At 48.6% G+C, this 25539-nt stretch overlaps 1 protein-coding gene across 1 annotated transcript; it reads left to right on the plus strand.

The window, feature by feature from the left end:
* Positions 1-6693: 6693 nt before the first annotated feature.
* Positions 6694-25370, plus strand: BSPRY (B-box and SPRY domain containing). The gene is made up of 6 exons (XM_028107625.2): positions 6694-6896; positions 10079-10177; positions 17121-17351; positions 18438-18463; positions 22575-22699; positions 24187-25370. The coding sequence occupies exons 1-6, from the start codon at positions 6720-6722 to the stop codon at positions 24711-24713; spliced, it is 1185 nt and encodes a 394-aa protein (XP_027963426.1). The 5' UTR covers positions 6694-6719; the 3' UTR covers positions 24714-25370.
* Positions 25371-25539: the final 169 nt, after the last annotated feature.

The raw sequence follows: 25539 nt of genomic DNA on the forward strand, positions 1-25539 counted from the left end.
TTTTCCCTCTGAGTGTTGGGCACTACCACTCACCAATCACCCACGCCAAGGATCATGGAGTCACTCTCTCTTCCTTGTTCCAGAACAAACCCCAAGACTTCTTAATTCTGCCCCTGAAATATCCTTAAAAAAAAAAAAATCTGTCCATTTCTCTCTACTCACCACCTTGGTTCAGGCCAAGATCATGCCAGAGTGTGATAGATTATAAACGGCCACAAATTCTTTGTAGCTTCTCTCATCAGGGCTGGTCTTGTAACTTATTTTGACCAACAGAATGTGTTGGAAGTGACATTGGCTACTTCTGAGTTTAAGCCTCAGAGAGCTTTGTAGTCTCTGCTCTCATCTTCTTGAAACACTGCTGCCAGGGGAAGAAGCCCCATCTAGTCTGTTAAAGACACATGGCCCATCCAGTAGCTAACCCCACATGGCAGACATGTGAGTGAGAGTATCTTAGACCATCCAGTCCTAAATGAGCCATCAATCAGATGACTGCAAACCACGAGTAACCATCAGAAGAATAGCCCACCCGAACCCTGCCCAATTTGCCAACCCACAGAATTGTGAGCAAATAAACAGTTGTCGTTTTAATCCACTCAGCTTTGGGGTGGTTTGTTATAGACAATAGATAATTCATATTCAAGATAAAGTCCAAACTCCTTCCCTCGGTCATTAAGGCTTGGTCTATGTCTCTTTAGCCTCACCTTCCACCTCTGGCATCCACACTCCAGGTTCCAATGGTCTAAACTACTTGCAGCTTCCTGGCTCACCTTGCTATTGCCTTTGAATCCTTGTACACGGTGTTTCCTCTGCCCAGGGCTTCTCCCCTACATCCCCTCACCTGTCTGGCTGGCTAACTATTTATCCTCAGCTTAGAGGCCATCTCCCTCTCTACCCTTAAGTCTTCCCTAACCATTCCCCTCTTCCTCCAGATTGAGTTAGCTACCCTTCCTTTGCGCTTCCAAGGCCCCCCCCACACTTTCCCTAACACAGTGTGATTTTCCATTTACTGGTTTCTCTCACTTGATTCTGAACTCCATAAGGGCATTCACAGAGTCTCATTTATACCTGTATTTATTGCTGGTGTCTAATACAAGGTCTAGCACAGCACTCCAATAGAAATTTCTGCTATGATGGAAATGTTCTCTGTCTGCACTGTCTATAGATATGCTGGTCCCAAGTCACGTGTGGCTTTTGAGCACCTGAAGTGTGGCTAGTGTAATTGAAGGACTGAATTTTAAATTGTAAATTTTTTAAAAGACTTATTTATTTACTTGAGAGTGAGAGCGAGATAGAGAGCCAGCACCAAGCAGGGGGGAGGAGCAGAGGGAGAGGCAGAGGGAGAAGCAGAGTCCCCGCTGAGCAGGGAGCCCCATGCGGGGCTCCATCCTGGGTCCCTGAGATCACGACCTGAGCTGAAGGCAGACTCTCAACCAACTGAGCCACCCAGGCGCCCCTAAATTGTATCTAATTTGAATGTAACTTTAGTAGCCACCTGTAGTTAGTGACTGTGATATTGGACAGCACAGGTCTAGCACACAGTAGATGCTCGTTGATTATTTTTTTTAAATATTTTATTTTTGGGGCGCCTGGGTGGCTCAGTTGGTTAAGCGACTGCCTTCGGCTCAGGTCATGATCCCGGAGTCCCGGGATCAAGTCCCACATCAGGCTCCTTGCTGAGCAGGGAGCCTGCTTTTCCCTCTGACCCTCCCTCCTCTCATGTACTCTCTCTCATTCTCCTTCTCTCAAATAAATAAATAAATCTTTAAAAAATAAATAAATAAATATCTTATTTTTTAAAGTAATCTCTACACCCAATATGGGGCTCCAAATCATAACCCCAAGATCAAGAGTCGTATGCTCTACAGACTGAGCCAGCCAAGTGCCCCACATTGAATATTTTTGAATAAACAGCAAAAAGGATGACAATCATAGACAGCCAATTAAGACACAAGGTAGAATGCTGTGGAGGTAAGCAACATAACCCTCATTTTCATTCGTTCAGCCCTAACATTGCCAATACTTCCAACCCTGCCTTGTATAATCTTAATTCTTGGCTCTTTACTGCCTGAGCTGGTTATTCTCTCCTGAACCTGCCCAGTTTGATATTGTCCCTCCTGTGAAATGGGCTGGTCCTAAGAGCCTCCTGGAGACTAATCTCATTCGGTCCAGACCGGTCAGGCCCAAGCAGAGAGGACTCTCTCCTTGGGGGCCTGGACTTAATCACGTGGGAACCCTGCGGTCTAAGTTTCTCTGCACTGGCAGGCTGCCAAGCCCCTCTTAAAGGTGACAGTTGAGGCTGTTTCTGCTATAAAAAGTCACACAGAAAAGAAGCCTCAGGGTTGATAGTCTTGCTACTCCTTACAAGAAACTGTACAAGCCCTGGTCAGATCACTTCCAGCCTGGACACCGGAGAATTTTTGGTGGCCTCAGGGTCCGAGGTGGAAGGAGGCATGGGGACAGGGTGAGGCGGGATCAGCGATAGGCCAGGGCCTCCTGCCAGATAGGCAGAAGGGCTGAGTCTGTGGTGGGAGGGCAGGCCTGACAGAGAGCAAAGGCCAGGGAGGTCCAGGCCTTTCCGACAGACTTTCCCAAATATTCATTACAAAAAAGTTTAAAAAAAAGACAACCCAAACCAAATAGCATAAACAGACAAGTGAGAAAGTCAGGTTACAGGGAAGAATGTACAGATAGTCCCAATTTTATAAAAATAAATATGTTCTGTGGGGGGACCGACTGGGGGGAGGCTAGTGGTGAAAGGGTTCACCCGGGGCAGAACAAAGGAGATAGAAGTTTTTTGAGTACACTGCAAGAGGGTAGCGGGCGGGACAGCAAAGGAGAGACTGTCTGCCAGGAGGCAGTGGCGGGGGGCTACAGTTACACGGGGCGTGAGGGGGTATGGGACCGGATGGAATTTTCCTGCTTTGGTACCTGGGCCCAGTTGTGAGTAGCCCTTTGGTCAGCTAGGGCCTATGGGTCTTCTGAGGTGGGTCACTTAAGGAGCCTGTTTGCGTTCAGCTGGTGGTCACTGTGGGCCCTTCTGCCTTACTCCGGTTTCCGTTGCTCAAGCCTGCTGCCTAAAAGCTGCCTCGACGCGTCCCCACCTACGTCATACAGTAGGGGCTAACGGATCCTCTTCCATGTGTGTGAGGATCTGTAAATATATTTGTAGCGCCTTTTTCAGAATGCAAATTGTGTATGGTTCCTTGGTGAGCGGGTGAGCAGAGCTCATGGCATAAAAAGAAATTTTGCCCTTGCTGGTTCCTCTGCTTGGTAACTCCTTCCCCAGATTTCTCACGGGCTGCGGGCTGTCTCTATCCGGTCGTGGTGCTCCTCCTCCCAGAGACCTCCTCCATCACGCTTTCTAGATCAGCACCTCCCTCAAGCCCTCTATCTACATGCTTGAGTAGTTTTCATACAGCTCTTCTCACTTACCAACATTATATGACATGCCTGTTTATTTTACTTGCTCAAGACAGTAGACTTCACTCTTTTTTACGGTTGTATTCTCAGTGTCTTAAATATGGCCCGGCACATAGGTAGATGGTCAATAAATCTATTGAACGACTAAAATGTAACAAAAGTGTCCATTCTTTGGGTGCCTGGGTGGTTCAGTCGTTAAGCGTCTCCCTTCGGCTCAGGTCACGATCCCAGGGTGCTGGGATCAAGCCCCGTGTCGGGCTCTCTGCTCAGCGGGAAGCCTGCTTCTCCCTCTCCCACTCCCCCTGTTTGTGCTCCTTCTCTCGCTGTGTCTCTCTCCCTGCCAAATAAATAAATAAAATCTAAAAAAAAAAAAAAGTGTCCATTCTTCTCTGTCCCCAGCTCCAGGTGTTCTGCCTAAGCAAGCCCTGAAGTTCAAGTACAGCCCTCCCCACTCCCACCAAGGCTCCCCTGGTCACTTTAGAGCAGCGGCTTTCAAACTTCTTGACCCTGACTCTCAATAGGAAATACAATCCCCAATGCTCACACGTACATGTTTTTGTAATGGAAATAAACCAAAAAAACCCTGTCCTAGGAGCAATGTTTTCTATTTTTTCTTTCCTTTTTTTTTCTTTCTTTTTGTTTTTTGTTTAATGCTGGTCTCCGCTCCTTGAACTGCTAAAGGGTCACCATTGCCTTAGAGCAGTGTTTGTAGGAGTGGTCAGAGAGCTCATTTGTAGTCCAGCCTCAGGGCAACTGCTACAAATGCAGATTCCTGGCTACACCCCAGATTTAGTGAATGAGAATCTTATCAGAAAGTGTGAATGCTTAACAACCCCTCTCCCCCAACTGTCCTGGGTGATTCTGAAACCTGATAAGGCCTGAGAGCCATCACTTGGGAGTTTCCGAGTATCCAGAGGCCTCTGGTGGGGACTTGGGTCAGGCACATGCACATTGAAGGGAAGGGACTGATTCTTCAGTTCCAGTCCAGCTCAGCACGAGTGGCAGAACAGATGATCCCCACTTTATTTATTTTTTTAAAGATTTTATTTATTTTTGAGAGAGAGAGAGAGCCCACGCAAGCAGGAACGGGGGCGGGGTGGGCAGAGGGAGGAGCAGACTCCCCACTGAGCAGGGATCTCAATGCAGGACTGGATCCTAGGACTCTGGGATCAGGAACTGAGCCGAAGGCAGATGCTTAACCCATCCACTGAGCCACCCAGGCGCCCGATGATCCCCACTTTATAAAAGCAAATCCGTTGCCACCTAAGCCCCTAGCAATTCCTAGTCCTCTGCCCAGAAGTACTTCTGGTGATTTTGCTACCGCTTCCCTGACTGCAGCCGTCCAAAGGCCACTGACTGCTCCGCTGCTCCAGGGCCGCACCCAGTGAAGGGGCCCCACTTTCCCCAAGGACCTTAACCCTTACTTCCTCCCCCTGCCCTCCACAGTCTCTTTTCCTTCACACAAAATCACTTCTGTTTTCTTTCTTATCAGAAGGTTTAAGAGCCCTCCCCACCTCCAGCCCTTAGAACAAAAAAATTCTAACCACAATCTCTAGTTATGGTGGCCCATTTCCAGCCCCACCCCCAGAAGAGGGTAAATGCCATTATGAAGCCTTCACCCTCCCACTAGAAACAACTTTTGATGCCAGGAACGCTGCGCTCCCCTCGCCAAAGAACCTTACCTTCCACAGTTTACATTCTGAAACCCTGCTACAAGTGTATTTACAGAGCCTCACACATCTAATAAAACATTTTTTAGCCCCTACTGTATATGATACACCCAAGCCTAGAACTTTCAGACAAGATCTCATTTAATTCTTGAAGCAGCCCTCAGAGGTAGATAGTATTCTCACCTCCATTTTAGACATGAGGAAACTGAGGCCCAGAGGGACTAAATGATCTGATCCACGTCCCATAGTTTTAAGTGGCGGAGCTCTGGGGCTGTCAGCTGTCCTCGCCCTCAGGGGCTGAAGCTGAAGGGGCTGACAGAGGGGAAACTTTCTCTTCCCTTTGTGCAGTTGTCACTTAGAGGGACCTCGGGGTAGAGGTGCCTCAGCCCCTAAGTGCTGCAGGATGTAGTGATGCTTCTCTTTAGGGTTTGGCTTTCACAAGTGTCCAGTCTCGATGAATTCAGAATAACCCCTGACCCCCAAGGCCTGGCCCCTTCTCGCTTTGGCTGAGTTCTCTCCTCAGGCCTCTGCCAAGACCTCCTAAAATGGAGTTTGGGGGCTGGGGAACAGCACTCTCCTTGTATGCCCGGGCTGGCTGGACTGGAGCCCCAGTAGAGGGTTTAGTCTGGACTTAGACTGATTTATGACATCCTAAGAAAAAAAGCCCCAAGGCAGCTCCAGCACATATCAGCAGTGGCTTTTTCTGTGGATGGGTGTTTCATCCATGTGTTTATTTGCATATTCTCTTTTCTTCAATAAACATGCATTAGTTTTTTTCAATACTAGTTATAAAAAATGTTTCAAATGAGGAAAATTTGGTTGTAAATACTCTGGGGAAATCAGCCTAATACAGATGTCTCTCATTGGACCTTAATATGCAATTTAAAAAAGTATTAACCCATATTAGCCACAAATCAAACTGCCTGAATTCCAGTCTCATTGCTACCAGTTAGTAACTGTGACTCTTTGCAAGTTACTTAACCTGCATCAAAACGGGGATCATAGTAGTACTTTCCTTGTACTATTAACAGACGCATTGCAATTGCAGCCGCTGTCTGTGCTCCGGAGCTCCTGTTTGATCACTTAAGCCTCAGCACAAGTCTTTGGGGCAGATACCGACACTATCCCCATTTTACAGCTGAGGCCACTGAGGGTGCTCTGCCTGTGAACAGATAAATGAGATTTGAGCCCAGGCAGCCTAACGCCAGAACCTACCTTCAAGCTACTTGTCTGGAGCTGCCCCTCAGAAAGGGCTGTTGTGGTACATGCTAAAACGCTTCAAGGTGCTTAGCAAAAGTCTGGCACTTAATAAGTGCTCAATTAAGTTTCCTACGGTCACATTAATATTCGGTGTTTTACGTTTGTCATAAAACTAACACGCATACAAGGCGACTTAATTCAGCAGAAAATCACAGAGCCGGCTAAAGCGGGCGGACCCTGCACGGGGGTCGGGGCGGCGACGCGGACCCGGGCGCCGAGAGGGCGCCCACCCCGCGGCGAGGACAGGCGGGCCGCAAGGGGGGTGGCCGACGCGCGGGGCCGCCTGTCGGGGCCCGGGGGCGGGGTCGGGGAGGCTCCGCCCAGCAGTCACCTGCGACAGGTGGAGCGCGCGGCGCCCGGCGCTCGGCCATGTCTGTGGAGAGCGCAGGGCCCGGGTTGGGGCCGCTGTGCCCGGAGCACGGCCAGGCTCTGAGCTGGTTCTGCTGCTCCGAGCGACGGCCCGTGTGCGCCGCCTGCGCGGGGCTGGGCGGCCGCTGCCGGGGGCACCGCATCCGCCGGGCGGAGGAGCGCGCGGAAGAGCTGCGGGTGAGCGGACGGGGGCGCCGGAAGGCGGGGGGCGGGTGGGCTCCGGAGGGAGGGGACACCGGGGTGGCGTGCCGAGAGGGACCCGGTGGGGACCTGGTAGCCGCCCCAGGAGCCCAGGCTTGGCGGGGCCACTGGCTGTGGAACTAGGCGGTTAAGGGTGTGGCCTCTGGAGTCGTGGGGACTTGAGTTCGAATCCCGCCTCCTCCCCACCTCCCTCGCAGTCTGGTCTCCGGGCCTCAGCGCCCTCATCTGTAGTTTGAGGGCAATAATAGCGCGTGTTTATTGGGGGTGTTGTGCGAGAGACATAAGATAATGGGTGAAATGCTCTTTAGTCTACCACATAGTGGCGGCTCGAGCTGCCCACTCTTCCTTCGTTGCTTTGTTGCGGGGTGGGGGGGGGGGCGGTGAGAGCCGGGCCTGGCCTTGCCCCGGACTCCGTGTGTCCCACGTCCCGCCCCATGGAAGCTGACCTGAGATAAAAGCTGGCCCTCCTCCCTCCTCAACCCCTGGGCTCAAAGCCCCTCCCCTCGTCCACCCTTCGGGCTTCCTGATGGGGTGATTTCTTTTCCCTTTGGGGTTGGCCTTGACTGTACTCCAAACTGGTTCCACCTGGGTAAACGGAGGGGGCGGGTAGGATCTCAAGAGGTTCCTGCTGGATCTCTTCACCTAGAGTTCCTCCCCATGTCCACTCCAGTTTAGCTCCGCGCTGGTCACCTTCATCACCACCCACCCCTGGTCTGAGACTGGGGAGTCGAAGTTACCCTGGGTTTTCCTCCCTCCTTCCACCCTAGTTGTGGTCCCAGGGGATTTCCTTGCAATTTGATTAAGCCTCTTGATTTCCCCAACCTCACCGAGTGCTCTGCCCACCTGTGAGGCTTGAGGGCTCTCGCTGGGGACTCAGACTGCAGGGAAATAAACACACGTGACTGGCCCGGAGGGATTCACTTACTCAGTGACACCTGAAAGCTCCTGGTTGGCCCTACCTGTCACCACTATCCATCATCAATAGTGGCGATGAAAATAAACTTGGATAATGTGGTGTAATAAACTTTCATAATGGGTGGAAACTTAGCGCCAAAGCACTTCAATATCCATCATCTCACTCCATCCAGACCAAACTTTTGAAGTGATAGCCAACTTCCATTTTATAGATGAGCAAACTGAGGCCCAAAACAGGGCGGTAACTCCTCCAAGGTTTCTAATATTCAGGAGTTGGACCAAGGGAGTCATTGACTTGCTCAGAGAAAAGAGAAAAGAGAAAACCACCTCTTAGCCTCAGTGGAGGGAGGAAGTGGTGCTAATGGGTGTGAGAATTAAATAAAAACCTTAAAAAAAAAAGTTGCCATCAGAGCTGAATCTGAGTGGTGGAAGGAGTATGAAGGCTGGGGCAGGGTGGCAGGCGGGGTACTTGATTTGGAATGCCAGTCTGCCCAGGGCGCCTTCCCTGAACCCTACTGATGCCCTAAACACGTTCATCTCCTTTGCCTGGAGGGAGGGGTTTCTTGCCTTCTCCCTCCAATTTTGAGTATATTATGGCATTTACACACCCCTTCCGCTATCCCTCTAGCCAGCAAAGAAATTTTGGCCCAGGGCAAGATGGTTACCATTCAACAACTTCTCTCTTACCTTCCGGGTTCTTGTCCTGTAGCTTTTTGGAAGTTAGGCTTGGTGTCCTTAGCCCCCTGGTGTGTGCTGATCACAGCTCTGTCCCCAGCCAGCTCAGTTCTTTCACTTAGTATTTGGACCAGTGAAGCGTCAGACGAATTCCTGACTGTGGGGCGGGAAGGATTTGCAAGGGCTTCCTGGAAGAGGCCGAGTTGCCTTTTGGCAGATGGAACCAGGGCAGAGCTGAAGCAGTGGAGGAGCTGTTGGCTACGAAGGAGTCCAAGTACCTGTGGAAATGGAGTGGAAAAGCAGGGGCCTGGCAGGTCACTTCTCTGTGGGCTTTAGCTTCTTCATTTCTAAAAGTCTCCGCTGCTCTCCTGGGGGACGCTCATAGCTCTGGCCGAAGTGAACCACTGAACCTTTTATGGTCACAGAAGTAGAGGTTCATTCATTCAAAAAATATTTATCCAGGGCCTCTATGTGTAGGAGGAACTTTCTTCTAGGTAGTGGCCCATAGCAAACAAGTCAAAGTCATGGTGCTCATGTTCTAGTGGCGGGGGGAGAGATACAAAACAAGTAAACACACCCAGAATGTACAGGCAGAGGAGTGATAAACGCAAGTGAGAAAAATAAGCAAAGTAAGAGAATGGGCTGTGGGATGGTCGGGGAGGGCTTCTGAGGAGGTGACCCTGAATGGAGTGGGGCAGGGGACTTGTACGGCTGGACGCAGAGGAAGGAACAGGTGCAAAGCCGCTGTTGTCAGGACGAGTTTGGTGTGTTTATGGGACAGAAAGAAGGCCAGAGTGGAGAGTGCTAGGAGGTGGCTTCGGAGCAATAGGCAGAGTCCCATCAGACAGTCCCTTGTTGGCTAAAGTGGGAAGCTTGATCTCACTGTGAGTGTGCTGGAAAGCCATTGGAGGATTTTGAGCAGGGACATGACCTGACCTAATCTCCTGACACAAGGTGGTCGTGGCTAACTGTGGGGGCGAATAGCAAGAGTGGAGGTGACCAGAAGTGGCCAGAGGAGAGAGAGAGAGACTTTGGAGTCAGGGCTGATAGGACTCACTGAGGGATTAGATACATGCGGGGTTGGAGAGTAACCCCGGGGTTTGGGTTGGGGTAATGAGGTTGATGATTGCTGGTATTGTTTAATGAATGGGGATAACTTAGGGAAGCCGTGTTCTTTCCACTCAGGTGTGGAGAGCCAGGGAGCTGGGTCAGAGGGAACGCTGAGAGCATATGCAGGAAAGTGATTATGATGATGGGCCACCGAATTTAGGAGAAGGAGGGAACTGAGGCCACAAAGTGGGTGATAGACACCGAAAAGTGGTAAGACTAATGTATCAGCGGCTTCAACTGAGCCGAAGAATGGTTGGACTGAAGGATCTAGAGTTAGTAATCTGGAAGGATGGAAGGGGTGGGCCGGGTGTGGGCCCCTTGAAATGAAGATTTTGGAGGTGCTATAGTTTTCAGTAATAACAAGGTCTGGGATGCAAGTGGCTGAGGGGGGATATCATGGGGATGGAGTGAATGGATCAACGTGGATCAAGGTGCCATAGGTGTCCTTTATATTGCAGAACAAGATTGTGGACCAGTGTGAGAGGCTGCAGTTCCACAGTGCCAGCATCGCCAAGTATGTGGCTGAGGTCCTGCCAGGGAAGAACCAGAGAGCAGCGGTAGGTAGTTCTCCTTCCTCTCTGCTCTGGACCCCTCCTAGGACAAGACTCCAGCCTTAGGAGCATGGACCAGTCTCACAGACTCACTGTGCTCCTAGCAAAGCCGGATGCCCAGGAAGGGCATGCGCCGTTTCCCATCTCTCTGAGCTGTGGTTTTATCATCTGGGCAGAGAGGACTATTCCCAGTACCACACTGGGGCAAATACTGCTGGAAAATGACTTTCTTGGGGTAAAGGGTCAGAAAGGGTAGCATTCTTCCACCATCTAAGTATTTCGTGGTCAGCCCCTGAATTATAAAATAACCTCTGGACTTTGACGTGGAGTGTTCTTTATGCCAGTCTTATGCAGTAGGTGGCAGTAACATCCCTGTTTACAGATGGGGAAGTGGGTTGCCTAGAGGGTAATTGACTTGCTCAAGGTCCACAGCCTCCTGCCAGAGTCAGATCCAGGACCTGGATCTTCTGACTCCCAGGCCAGTGCTCCTTCAGCTACCTGCCACTGCTGATCCTTTAGCCAGTTGCCCCCATTGCCAATGCTACGTCCTCATTCTCAGGTATGCCCCTCACGGGTCGGGGCTATGAATTTCTTTCTGTACATCCCCTCCTTCCTTCACCAACATGGACAATGGAGCAGGCTTTGCATGGTCTTAGTCAAGGTTCTTTTGATTGTGTAGAACGAAACCCAGTTGAACTAGTTTGCGCAAAAACAGGGAATTTCCCAGCAGGATACAGAAGCCTCTCAGAACCTGAAGGGGATGAGAACCAGGAAAGAAGATGCTGCCAGGAGGCCAGGCAGCTATTCTGTGTCCAGTCCTGCCTCTCTTAGCATGATGGTTCCTCTGTCTCTCTCTGTCTCTTTTTCTTCATCCTTTTTATTTTCCCGTCTTGACTGCACTGGCTAGGACCTCAGTACAGTGTTGAGTAGAAGCAAGTGTAGCAGATGCTGACTTCAAGGAGTGTACTCACAGCATTTCACCATTTATGTATGTATTTAACAAATCTGTTGAGTACCCATCACATGCCAAGCACCGTTGTTCTATGTGCTAGAGATTCCACAGTGAACAAAACATATGGAAATTTCTGTTTCCGTGAAACTTACATGGTTGGCCAGGGGGTGGGGAGTTGGGGGAAGGCCAATAATTAAATACACACTATGTCATAAGGTCAAAGGTGCTATGGAGAAGTTTTTTTTTTTTTTAAGATTTTATTTATTTATTTGAGAGAGAGAGAGAGAGAGAGAGAGAGAGCATGAGAGGGGGTTTGGTCAGAGGGAGAAGCAGACTCCCTGCTGATCAGGGAGCCTGATGCGGGACTCGATCCCGGGACTCCAGGATCATGACCTGAGCCGAAGGCAGTTGCTTAACCAACTGAGCCACCCAGGCGCCCGGTGCTATGGAGAAGTTTAACACAGGAAGGAGGACATTCCTTTTTTGAGAACGGGGGCAGTGGGGGGGTTGCAATTGTATATGCTGTGGTGAGGAATGACCTAATTAAGTATTGATATTTGCACAAAATTTATAGAAGGTGAGGGAATGGACCAGGTATATGGGGGAAGAGTTCTAGAAAAAGGGAATGGCAAGTGCAAAAGCCCTAAGGTAGGAGCAGTGAATGAGATAGGAGTCAAACTGAGAGTGTTGTGTCCACATAAGAGGTTTCAAGGAGGTGGAATGTCAGATGTTGCAGAGGTTAAGCAAGGTGAGAAATGAGAGTGGGCCATTGGATTTAGTAACATGTTCATCACTGGAGATTGTGATGGGATGGGGAATGTTTTGTAGAGTGGTAAGGTGGAAGCCTGATCAGAGTGGGTTTCAGAGAACAGAAGAGTAATTTGGGAGAGTTGGCACAGCCAAACCTTGAGGACTTCTGCTGTAAGAAGGGAGCTGAGAAATGGGTTGATAGTGGGGGGGGGGTATGAGATCAAGAGGGTATTTTATTTTTAAGATGCAGAAATTACTCTCTGTATGCTGGTAGGCATTATCTAGTAGAGAGGGGAAAATTAATAGTGGAGGAGAAAGGATAACCAGGTATAGCAAGGAGGGCGGGGTATAGGCTAACAAATGGAAAGTTAGCTGTAGGTAAGAGCATGAGCTTTCGTCCGCAGAAACAGGGAAGGCAGAGTGTAGGGGTGCCGGTGCAGGTAGATGGGCAGGTGATAGACAGAGCTTGTGTAATTCTCTTCTGATTGCTTCTATTTTCCATTATTTATCACATTTGCCGTAGGTTCTTAATGATGCCATTTGTCAGTTTATAGATATGCTTTGTCCCCCATCAATCTGTTAACATGGTAATACATTAATAAGAGTTTCTAGGGGCACCTGGGTGGCTCAGTTGGTTAAGCATCTGCCTTCGGCTCAGGTCGTGATTCCAGGGTCCTGGGATCGAGTCCCACGTTGGGCTCCCTGCTCGGCAGGGAGCCTGCTTCTCCCTCTCCCGCTGCCTGCCGCACCCCCTGCTTGTGTTCTCTATCTCTCTGTGCGTCAAATAAATAAATAAAATCTAAAAAAAAAAAAAGTTTCTAATGCTAAACCATCCTGAATTCCTGGGGAAAACCAAGTAAGCTTGATCATATGTATTTTTTTTTTTTACTTTAAATTTTGAGATAATTGTAGATTCACGTTTGGTTGTAAGAAATAATCATAGAGCCATATCCCCTGTACCCTTCATCCAGTTTCCCCCAATGATAACATGTTACCTAACTATATAGTACAGTATCATAGCCAGGACATTGACATCCATACAACCTACCTTATGCACATTTCACCAGTTTAATATGCGTTCCTTTGTGTGTGTGTATTTAGTTCTGTGCAGTTTTATCACATGTGTAGATTCGTGTGACTTCTCCTACAACCAAGATACAGAGCAGTTCTATCATAAGGATCCCTTGTGCTACCCTTTTATCACCGAGCCCCCCACTCCTCTCCTTCTCCTTGTATAATCGTTATACAAAATTTCTGAGGTTGGATTGCTAATCTTAGTTTGGGGTTTTGTGTGTGTGTGTTTAAGGATTTTTGTGTCTATACTCAGGAGTGAGATTAGCCTATGAATTTCATTTCTTGTATAGTCCTTATCAGATTTTGATATTGAGGTTCTATAAATCTTATTAAATGAATTGGAACCTCTGTTTTCACTGGAGGAATCTGTGTTAAGATTGGAATTATTTGTGCCTTGAATATTTGGTGACACCCCCTGTAAAACTATCTGGGCTTGGTGTTATTTTTTGCAGGTGGATTTTAACTACTGATTCATTTCCCACCATGAGTAAAGGATTCTTTCTTTTTCTTTAATTTTAGTAATTTTTTTCTAGATAAATTATGTACTTTGTCTATTTTTAAATGTAATGCCATAAAGTTCTTAAATTATTTTTTTAGATATTTATTTGAGAGTGAGAGTACAAGTCGGTGGGGGGGAGAGGGAGAGGGAGAGGCATGCTCCCCGCTGAGCAGGGAGCCCGACATGGGGCTCGATCCCAGGACCCTGAGATCATGACCCGAACCAAAGGCAGATGCTTAACCGACTGAACCACCCAGGTGCCCCCCAAGTTGTTCTTAATCTTGATTAAAGTTGCCACTGGTTTGTCTATTTTGTTAAAAGTCTTTTCAAAGAACCAGCTTTTAGTATTTTGATCTCTCGTTTGGATCTTTTTTTTTTTTAAGTTTATCTATTTTTTTCTAGTGATCTCTATACCGTGGGGCTCGAACTCAGAACACCGAGATCAAGAGTCACATGCTCTTCCGACCCAGCCAGCCAGGCGCCCCTCTTTTGTATCTTTAAAAACAAAAACAAAAAACAAAAAACTCATTATTTCCTCTTATCTTTTTTTTATGATTTTATTTATTTATTTGTCAGAGAGAGAGACAGAAAGAGCACAAGCAGGGGGAGCAGCAGGCTCCCCACTGAGCTAGGAGCCCAGTACGGGACCTGAGCCAAAGGCAGATACTCAACTGACTGAGCCACCCAGGCGTCCCTTCCTCTTTTTTTTTTTTTTTTTAAGAAGCCAGGCATGGGAGTGCATATTGTATGATTCCTTTTTTTTAGATTAATTAATTAATTAATTTTGACAGAGAGACACAGCGAGAGAGGGGACACAAGCAGGGGGAGTGAGAGAAGGAGGGAGAAGCAGGCTTCCCGCTGAGCAGGGAGCCCGACGTGGGGCTGGAGCCCGACGTGGGGCTCGATCCCAGGATGCCAGGATCATGACCTGAGCCAAAGGCAGATGCCCAACGACTGAGCCACTCAGGCGCCCCTCCCTTTTTTTTTTTTTTAAGATTTTATTTATTTATTTGAGAGAGAGAGAGAGCACAAGGAGGCGGAGGGGCAGAGGGAGAGGGAGAAGCTGACTCCCCGCCGAGCAGGGAGCCTGATGCGGGGCTTGATCCCAGGACCCTGGGATCATGACCTGAGCCGAAGGCAAACGCTTAACCGACGCTTAAGCGCCACCCAGGCTCCCCAGGTGTCCCTTCCTCTTATCTTTATCATTTTTTTCCTTTTAATTTTTTTTAGGGGGAGATATACACCATTGTTATTTAACTCCCTCAGCTGAACACAGTCTGTTAATTTTCGTCTGTCTTCTTTCTCAAGGTCAGCATTTAAGCCATATATTTCCTTCTACGTATTGCTCTCACAATTTCTGATGCAATATTTTCATTCAGTTATAAGTATTTTTAAATGTCCACTATGATTTATTTTACTATGTGTTGTTAGAAATAGGTTTTTAAATCTCCATATCTCCAGATGTATGGTTTTACTTTTAAAAATTATCATTGTTATTTTTTCCACTAATTTCTCACTTAACTTCATTGTAGTCTGCATATCAGTTGTTCGAAATTTGTTAAGACTTGCTCTGTGCCCTAAAACACGGTCACTTTAGGTAAATGTTTCACATTCAAATCTTTTCTATACTTACTAATTTTTTATCTGCCATATTTACTGATTGGAGGCAAGGAGCATTTATAGTTTCATATCATGCTGTGGATTTGTCTATTTTTCCATATAATTCTGTCTGTACTGGGCTCTTAAGTTTAGAGGAGTGTAAAATTCTAAAATAAATCACAAGCCGCATTCAGGGCAATAGAGTCCCTGCTCTCGATTACACCAGTTTTTAATTTCCTTTCTACGTACGCTTGGACTCCAGGGGATTTCCTTTACTTAGCTGCCAGAGAAGCTTGACTTTTTTTTTTTTTTTGAGAAAGTTGACTTTTAAAAGGATGCTTTGGGCTATTTTTCCAGCATTTCTGTGCTTTGTTTTAGGACAGTGTTTAGTTTATTCTGGCATATCTTTGGAAAGGGAAATTTTTTTTCTCTGCTACACTTTTCTGGGAATGAATCAAGAAATGTGTTGAAATTGATTACAGTCTTCTAGTGAGAGAGTATCTGCTGCATCTTGGGCCAGGGTATGTTCTTGGTCCTGATCACATATATAGTACAAACATGGCTAAGGGCACCCACCCCTGTGGGCAAGGCAGCAAGGTGGGATAGAGAGAACAATAGCTAATGGTGTTGAACACTTATGTGCTGGGCTTTGTTCTGTGCACTTTGTATGTATTAACTCATTTAATCTTCCACAATAACCTCATGTTGTAGGTACTATTATTATCCTCATTTAGCAGATTAGAAAACTGAGGCATAGGGAAGATCAGTAATGTGCTCAACATCCTACAGAGAGTAAGTGAATCAGCTAAGGTTTAAATCTAGGCACTGTCTCTAAAGCCTAACTTCCTGGGGCGCCTGGGTGGCTCAGTCGGTTAAGCATCTGCCTTCGGCTCACGTCATGATCTTAGGGTCCTGGGATCGAGCCTGACATCAGGCTCCCTGCTCAGTGGGGAGCCTGCTTGTCCCTCTCCTTCTGCCCCTCCCCCCACTTGTGCTCTGTCTCTCTCTGACAAATAAATAAATAAAATCTTTAAAATAAAATAAAGCCTAACTTCCTAACTAGTGTGTTATGTTGGCTCAGGGGACACTGAAGTTGGAGTCAGAACTAACTCCTGGGTTCACTTAGGCCATTCACTCTCTTCCTCTCCCCTGGGCAAATTGTGGGTCTCAGTTTCTTCTGTAAAGCAGGGGTCATTACCTATACAGAGCAGGTCTGCACAGGCAGGGCACAGAGAAAACTGCTGGCTATTCCTGACGTTCTGGCATGAAGGAGACTGTTCTACTGTCCCTTGTCTGGCAAGAGTGCAGGTGTTTCATGCAGCCTTTTGGGAGGACTGATTGTCCAATGGCACTGGGGGAAAGGGAATCGTGTTGGACTGAGAGTCAAAAGAACTGGGTTCTAGTCCCAGGTCTGTCCCTGACTTGGCCTGTGAATGCTACCAAGAGATTTTTGACTTAGTCAGAAGAAACTTTCTCCTCAGTCATTCAGTAACTATTTGAGTACCTACTGTGTGCTAGACCCTGTGCTAATTACTAGGAGACACACATTAGCTTCACTGGAGTGGATGGCATGCCCCCTGGCATGAATAAGAATTCTACCATGGAAGCCATTGGAATGGACAGATTTAGGAAAGAATGAGATTTTTTTCACTCAGACCTAGTTAGAATATCAACTATTGGCACGGATCCTGTTGATGGGGATGACTTTGTAGGCTCTTTCACTCTACAATTCTATAATTCTCTGACCTTGGTCCCTTGACCTTGGTATTCTCAACTATGAAATAATTGATTCTAGTTATCTCTAGACCACGCCCACTAACCCTAACCCAGCTCTTCCATTCTGTGATCCCAGCTCTATGAGATATGACCTGGATGTCTGAATCTTATATTTCTTTACCCTAAACCATATTGGGGACTCTTAAGGCTGGGATGGCTTAAGCACCTGTTTCTTCCATTACTGTGCCTGTGGCAGACATGGCTAATCAATCCCAGCACTCCTTCCCACTGAGCCCAAAGCCTCTTAATATTGACTGGGGCTTTGCTAGGACCCGATTCTCTGTGTTATCCCTCATCAGAGCACGGCTAGCGCGGCGCGGGAACTGGTCATCCAGAGGCTAGCTGTGGTGAGGAGTCTGTGTGAGAGTGAGGAGCAGCGTTTGTTGGAACAGGTGCATGGCGAAGAAGAGCGGGCCCACCAGAGCATCCTGACACAGCAAGTCCACTGGACTGAGGCGCTGCAGAAGCTCGACACCATCCGGACCAGCCTGGTGGGCATGCTCACCCATCTGGATGACCTCCAGCTGATTGTAAGTCAGGCAGGGGTGAGGACACAACCAGTGGACCAGACACCCCCAAGTCTAAAACAGCGAGAATATTTATTGGTAAGAGTTGGGTGGATAAGGATAATTTGGAGCAGGGATTAGGCAAGGGAATAAAATTAAACAGATTTTTTTTTTTTTTTTGCACCTGCTAACCATTCTTTCAATAGTGAGCAGACATTGACTGGTGTCTACCATGTGCTGTTGTGCCACGGGGTGGAGTTACAGGATACAGCTGTTAGCGCCTCGTGGCCTTACGAAGGAGACGAATCCATAAACTGATGATGGAGGGTTATGTCTTCTGTAGAGGACATCACTGGGAGCTAGAGACCCCACGGTCCAGGCTTTCGGGTGGCAGTGGTCAGGGTAGGCTTCCTGGATGAAATAACTTCAAAGCTAGTGCCTGAAAGATAAAGAGGAACGGCTACGTTAAAGGAAGTGGAGAGCTAGAGAGAGGGTTCAGAAGTGTGCAGAGGGAGGGAATGGCCCCAGAAACTACCGTGGGTAATATTTACATACATATCCCTGCAAAATACTTTATATAGAGATGCAGATACTTGGAGTTTTAACGGGACAATCTGACATCTGAGTAAATATGCCAAGCAGAGAAATCTGAATGTGGAACAACTGAGCTGTTCTGCAGTTCAAGTAGGGCAGTTTCCATCGCTGTCCTAGATTGTGCATTGATTGAGTCACACAGTTTCCACGGACAGAGCACATTCTGTCCTAAACGCTGGGATGGTCACAAGAGAAGATTCAGAAAGAGTCCCCGCCGTCCAGGAGCTGGCAGTCTTGGTGGGGGGTGAGGTGTTAGTAAATACGTCGTCCTGCAGTGTGGTTTAGGGAGACGCAGGATGCCACCAGGCACGGGAGACTGAGTCATTCTGAGTGCGCGGTGTGGAGGTGTGTGAAGAAGAACCCAGGTAGCTTTGTTTTGGGTCTTAAAGCAGGAACAGAATGCTTTATTCTAGAGTCTGTCCGTGTGGCACCCTCCATACCTGTTGAATATATTCAGATCTTGACTACCTGCTGAGTTCCTGATACCAAGCCTGACTCTGTTTTCTTTTCTCACAGCAGAAGGAGCAGGAGATTTTTGAAAGGTGAGTATAGCCCTGTCAGTTGCCTGGGCAAATGGAGACCACTGCCTGCAGGCCTGTAACTAGTCCGTTGCATTCAGGTCCTGCTGCTCCAGGGCGAAAGCCCAAGGCGTGCCGTGCCACCGTGTGCCTGCCCTGGAGCCATGCTCCCTGGACAGGGGTCTTCCTGCCTGTGACTTGGGAGAACTGCTTTAGATCCCTGTGCAAGGGTAGTGAAAGAAACACTTAGCGATCAGAGGCTTGCCAAGAGCTTTCTGAAATGTTACCCTGCTACAAAATAACCAGTCCCCCTATTGGAGTGTTTTATACCCCCATCTACAGATGAAAATACTGAGGCTCAGGGGCGCCTGGGTGGCTCAGTTGTTAGGCGTCTGCCTTCGGCTCAGGTCATGATCCCAGGGTCCTGGGATCGAGCCCCGCATCGGGCTCCCTGCTCGGCGGGAAGCCTGCTTCTCCCTCTCCTGCTCCTCCTGCTTGTGTTCCTTCTCTCACTGTGTCTTTCTCTCTCTGTCAAATAAATAAGTAAAAAATCTTAAAAAAAGAAAGAAGGAAAGAAGATACTGAGGCTCAGAGAGGGTCGGGGACTTGCCTGTGCCCCAGAGCTGGGGCGTGGACCCCCACCCAACACCTGTCCCATCACCGTCTTCTCCGCCCCAGTCCCCCTTTCTCTGACAAAAGGGTCTCTGAAACCTAAGTCTGTGTTAACCACCACTCAAAATTTGCACTTTAATGAAGCAATAATAAAAGCCCTTCACCAGGCTCTCCCTGGGTTCTGAAAGACTAAGAGCCAAGAGCCCGAGGAAGTGGCCAAGAGGATGTAATTTGCCAGGCAAAGAAATTAAACCCTTACATCTTCTGTGAGAGATTTCAGAGCTGTATCTGGGGAGCACAGCCCATTCTTCTTAACTATTTTTATATTTAAATTTCAACAGTAATACGTGTGCGTGAGAGAAAGAGAAAAGAATGCCATCAATATAAAACCATTGAAAATTTAAAATGTCTCGGGGCGCCTGGCTGGCTCATTCGGTAGAGCATGTGACTCTTGATCTCAGGATTGTGAGTTCAAGGCCCACATTGGGCATAGAGACTACTTAAAAAAAAATTTGTTTTTATGTCTCCATTACCCCTTCCCAATCCTATTCCCTGAGGTGATCAGCTTTAACAGTCAGATATGTATCTTGTGGTTTTTCCAATGTAAATAGAGTCCTAGATAGTATGTCTGGGCTTGTTTACCTCTAAAAATATATATTTTTAACACAATTGGGATTGTTTTAATACTTGCTGTTCTGTAACTTATTAGGCCCTCTTGGATCTCTCCATGTACAGATTTACCTCACTCTTCAGCAAGTCTGTGAAGATATCCCCCAGTATGGATGCCCCCAACTTTATTTTATGGTCTCCTTTAAATGCTTGGCTTGTTCCTACTTTTTCCCTCTTTTAATATTTCCACACTTCTGCTAGTCTTCTCTTTCTCCTTTACCTTCTTCATCTTCCTCTAAAACCATCCTGTCTTCAATTTCAAGCTGCTCTGATTTTGGGGGAAAAAAATTGATCTTTAAATTTTTTTTTTTGAAATATTTCAAATGTGGAGAAAAGTTGCAAAAATAGTATAAGGAGCTTCACCTAGAAATCCTGATTGTTAGTATTTTGCCACATCTGCTCTCCTTCTTGGTCTGTTTGTCTCTTCCGTCCTACCTATTTAACAAGTGAATATATGGCACTTACTTTTTCTGACCTATTTGAGAGTAAGTTGCTGAAAGCGAGACCTTTTACATCTAAATGCTTCAGCATCTTTCTCTCAAGAACAAAGACAATCTCTTACATAACTAGTGTCACTATTAAGCTCAGGAAATTTAATGTTGATGTAACACTATTATCTAATATACAGTCCATATTCAAATGTTGCCAGTTGTGCCCACAAAGTTCTTAACGGTGTTTGGTGTGTTTTTTGTTTCCTTTTTTTTTTTTTTAAAGACTTTATTCATGTATTTGAGAGATAGAGAGAGAGCATGAGACAGGTGAGGGTCAGAGGGAGAAGCACATTCCCCGCCGAGCAGGGAGGGATCCTGCTAGAATTCCTGATTTAATCTGGAATTTATTCCTTAGGCTTCTTTTTTTTTTTAAGATTTATTTATTTATTTATTTATTTATTCATGAAAGACAGAGAGAGAGAGAGAGAGAGAGGCAGAGGGAGAAGCAGGCTCCCAAGGAGCTGGCAGCCTGATGCGGGACTCGATCCCAGGACCCTGGGATCACGACCTGAGCCGAAGGCAGACGCTCAACCATCTGAGCCACCCAGGCGCCCCTATTCCTTAGGCTTTTAAAACAATAACAACAAAATACTTAGAGAGAGAGAGAGAGATTTTGTTTATTTATTTGTCAGAGAGAGAAAGCGAGCGTGAACAGCACAAGCACGGCGAGCAGTGGGGCTTGATCCTAGGGCCCTGGGATCATGACCTGAGCCAAAGGCAGACACTTAACCAACTGAGCCACTCTGGCATCCCCATGGGTTTTCCCTTCTGAACCATGAGGTGCTGGACCAGATAGTTGTCTAGGTTCTAGTGTCTCTGACTGTCCTCAGGTTTGCTTTGGGTTGGCTCAGCGCGGCCGACATGGGTTCCTCTCTCCTCCCCACCTGATGGTTGCCCCCGCCCCCCCCAGCCCCAGCTTCAGTGCTTTGGGAAGATGGCAACAGCCCCTCTCTTGTCCTGACCACAAAGAGCCTTTGTTACCAGAGCCTGCTCTTAGCTTTTCTAGGGCTCTGGTCACCTTGCTCTTCCCAAGCCAGGACAGTCTGACAGTCTTGCAAAGAGCTTGCACCCATGAGCTGTGCCCCACTGTCCCTGCCTGCTCCTTCATTATGGGCAGAGCCAGAGAATTGGAGAAGAGAGTGTGCTCTCAGAACTGCTGCCTGATCTCAAAGCCATCCTCAGGGTCAGAAGCGGTGGGAAAGCTCTTTCTCAGAACCCAGTTCAGAGGCCTGCAAAGCTCCTTGGCGAATCCTTCCTTTGCCCTACACCCTGTTGATCATTTTCATTTTAGATCAAGGGGAAAATTATGTTGAACAGTGCCTGGACTCCAGCCTGGGTTTGTTCTATTTTTGCATGGAGGCCGGACTTGAACCCAGCTCCCCTTTTTAGCTGAGTGCTTTCTCTGAATCTCTGTTCTTTCCTGTCAAATGGGATAACAGCTATCTCCCAGGTTACAGCAAAGATTACATGAGATTCTCTAGAGGAAACTGGATACTTAATAAATGGTAATTCTCCCCTCCTAGGCATCTTCCATTCCCATATTCCCTCCAGCCAAACCCAGTGCCCCTGTGAGCTGAGGAGAGGTAGCTACTGGGAGCAAAGCGCTGGAACTAATGTATGGTTGGGGTGATAACGGATAGTCCCTTCTTGTGGGATCCCTCAAGGGTATTTGCATTTTAAGAGCAGAGGAATGGCTGTACCTTCTTACTGAACCAATAGGTTTTGCTGCAGTAGGTTTTGGAAGGAGGCAGGATTTTCTCCACATAAGACAGGGGAGTGGAAAGACTGGTGTGTAAGAGGCTTAGGTCCCATCCCTGTTCTGCTGCTAACTTGGAGACCCAGCAGGTTGTTTCTCCTACAGAGCAGATCAACTCCAAGTTCTAATACTGGTACCAAGTATTTACCTCCCTGGAAATTGCCCGTCTTGCTGGAATTAAAGCTCCTGGGGGGCACAAGGGGAGAGCCCTGCTTCCCGTTTGGCTCAAGCCTTTTTATTTTTATTTTTTTAAAGATTTTATCTATTTATTCATGAGAGACAGAGAGAGAGAGAGAGAGAGAGAGAGGCAGAGGGAGAAGCAGGCTCCCAAGGAGCAGGGAGCCCGATGCGGGACTCGATCCCAGGACCCCGGGATCATGACCTGAGCCGAAGGCAGACGCTTAACCATCTGAGCCACCCAGGCGCCCTGGCTCAAGCCTTTTTAGGGGGCTCCTGTGTGGGGCCTGGCTGCCCATCTTGGTGTCGCCCTCATGGGAAGAAGATTTTACTTCTGTCCCTTTCTCAACACTCTCTCATCACTCTCTATTGATCCAGATCCATTTCCAGAACCTTCCTGAATTTGTCTTTTTTTCCCCCCTTCCACAAGGACCGAGGAAGCAGAGGGCATTTTGGATCCTCAGGAATCGCACAAGTTAAACTTTAATGAGAAGTGCATTCGGAGCCCCCGACTCACCCAACTCTGGGTGACAGCGGTTCTCGGGTCCCTCTCAGGTTAGGAGCTGGTAGAACCCTGCACCAGCGGGAACAACTGGGCGGCTGGCTGGCTGGGGTGTGCCGCGGGGTCACACTGGGGAATAGAACATCTGGCACGGTAGCTAAAGCAAACAGTAATGCTAGATGCAGGCTTGTCGGTGAAGCCAGGGTTCTGGACAGGCCTGGGGCGGCTGGGTCAGGTCCTTCCCGTTTCCAGACCAGCCTGCTCTGCAGGCTCTAACAAAAACCTTGTCCATGTACGTCACAGCTCTGTCCTGCCCAAGTGGGACAGCTTAGTATTATTTCTTGGAAACTGAGTTTCTCTTTAAGAAGATACAAGTGCTGGCCAACTGGAGAGCATCTGGAGCGAGAATTAAGCTGCCTGGATTCGCCTCACTCACTTAACCACTAACTCAGGCCGACTGTGGCCTGGCCTCGTGCTGCATGCTAAGGCCACGGAGGTGAACGTGACATGGTCTTCTCCTGCGGGAATTCCCACTTAGTGCGGGACTGCTCCAAGCAGAATCTCCCCAGCTAGGTGGAAGCTTCTGTGCTCCTGGTTGTGGTGTTTGCACAATTCACAAAGAGGTTAGGGTAATAGATTGAATTGTTCCTCAGTTCTTGTTGTTGTTGTTGTTGTTTAATATTTTAGCTTTTTTTTTTTAAAGATTTTATTTATTTGCCAGAGGGAGAGAGAGGGAGAACACAAGCAGGGGGAGTGGCAGGAAGAGGGAGAAGCAGGCTCCCCCCTAAGCAAGGAGCTCGATGTGGGACTCGATCCCAGGACCCTGAGATCATGACCTGAGTCGAAGGCAGCCGCTCAACCATCTGAGCCACCCAGGCGCCCCGAATTTTTCCTCAGTTTTAACCCTCCTCCCTTGGGTGTTAGCCTTAAATGTTTAGTGCAAGCTCTAGCTTGTCTGCGCTGCATTCTCTTATCAGAGTGCACCTGCTTTGCCGGCAGTCCCATTCAGTGAGTTGTTGGAAAGTACGGAAAGTACGGATCTGGTCCTTCCTAGCTCCCGGGGGCCTTGCCCCTAGGGCAGATCTGATCTGGAGGCCGCAGATAGGCCTCAACTGGAATGCACTGTGATCAGTGCAGGGTGCTAGATGTGGGAACAAAATGCTGGGTCTTCATTTTGCCCTGCCACCAACTAGGTGTGTGACTTTGGGCAACTTGCTTCTCCTTCCTGGGCCTTCTTTCTAGTTTACAGATGAGGGTCTTAGACTAATAATAACTATTGTTGTCATGGCCACAACTTATTGAGCACTTAATTAATGCTAGGCACTTTAGATGTATCATCCCATTTGGTCCTCACGTCCACCCTGTGATAAGTCCGATTGATCCCCATTTTACCGATGAGGATGCTGGGGGCTCAGAGAGAGCAAAGGGCTTGTGTGAGGTAATGCTGCCAGTGGGTGGTGTGGCAGCCCTTTGCTGCCTGACAGGACCGGGTTAGGGCTGACGGTGGGCCTTGGGCAACTCTGAGAATTCTTCCTGGCAGGCACGGAGGACGTGCGTATCGACGAGAGGACCGTCAGCCCCTTCCTGCAACTGTCAGATGATCGAAGGACCCTGACCTTCAATGCCAAGAAGTCCAAGGCCTGTGCAGATGCCCCCGAGCGCTTTGACCACTGGCCCAATGCCCTCGCGGCCACCTCCTTCCAGGCTGGGCTGCACACCTGGATGGTGAACGTCCAGAACAGTTGTGCCTATAAGGTGGGCGTGGCCCTGGGCCAGCTGCCCCGCAAGGGCTCAGGCAGTGACTCTCGTCTGGGCCACAACACCTTCTCCTGGGTCTTCTCCCGCTACGACCAGGAGTTCCGTTTCTCCCACGACGGGCAGCATGAGCCCCTGGGGCTGCTGCGCTGCCCCACCCAGCTGGGCGTGCTTCTAGACTTGCAGGCGCAGGAACTGCTCTTCTACGAGCCGGCCTCTGGCACGGTGCTCCACACCCACCACGTGCCCTTTTCCGGGCCCCTCTTCCCAGTCTTTGCGGTGGCCGACCAGAACATTTCCATCATCCGCTGACCCGCGACCACCGGGAGCCCTGGTCTACTCCCCACCACGCGTCCAGGCCATGTTCCTACCCAGTGTCTCCCCCGCCGCCCCGATGTTGCCTCTGCCCGATGGGCAGCTTTAGGAGGGTGGGGGATCCATTTCAGGTCTGGGTTCAGCCGTGACATGCTGGGTATCTGTGGGGAGCCTGCTACCCGCTGGGCCTTAGTCTCCCAAATCCACCAGGCATCTGCCCCTCCGAGGGTGTCTTGTTCACCACGTCATGTCTGGCACCAAGCATGGTGCCTGGTGCCTACCGGTTGTGCAATAAATATTTGGCAAGCGAACGGGTGGATGGAAAGGTGCCTGGGTGTGTGTGGTAGACTCTTCTGGAGAAGCACTGCCTTCCAGCCCTCTGTCCCTGGCTTTGATTCAGAACTCCCACGAGGCTGTTCTTGGCCAGAAGACTCTGGCCTGGGGGGGCTGTGTCCCCCCACCAGGTCCAGCCTGGAGGCTCAGGAGACTGAGGGGATCCTGTCCGGAGGTAACCTGACTGCAACACCCCCAAAACTCCCCCCCCCCGCCGCAGCTTGTGGCCCCCCTGACATAATGTGGAGACCCGGAGTGAGGGCTTTAAGCCCCAGAGAGCTGAGGGAGTAGGAGGGCCAGACGTAGGGAACACGTCTGTTATTAAAGGTTTTAAAAGATTGGAAAGTTTCTTCATGTTCTTTGTGGGAAATTGGGCAAATCCCCCAAGTGCCAGCTCACATCTAAAGAGGTACGCCTGCTAGGAAAGAGAGATCTTCCTCACCCTCATCCGCACTCCCGGCTCAGCATACACAGCCACACGAGCCCCAAG

This window comes from Eumetopias jubatus, unplaced genomic scaffold, assembly GCF_037043125.1.
Source record: "Eumetopias jubatus isolate StellerSeaLion01/CBP00866 unplaced genomic scaffold, mEumJub1_p1.0 scaffold_15, whole genome shotgun sequence".
NCBI lineage: Eukaryota > Metazoa > Chordata > Mammalia > Carnivora > Otariidae > Eumetopias > Eumetopias jubatus.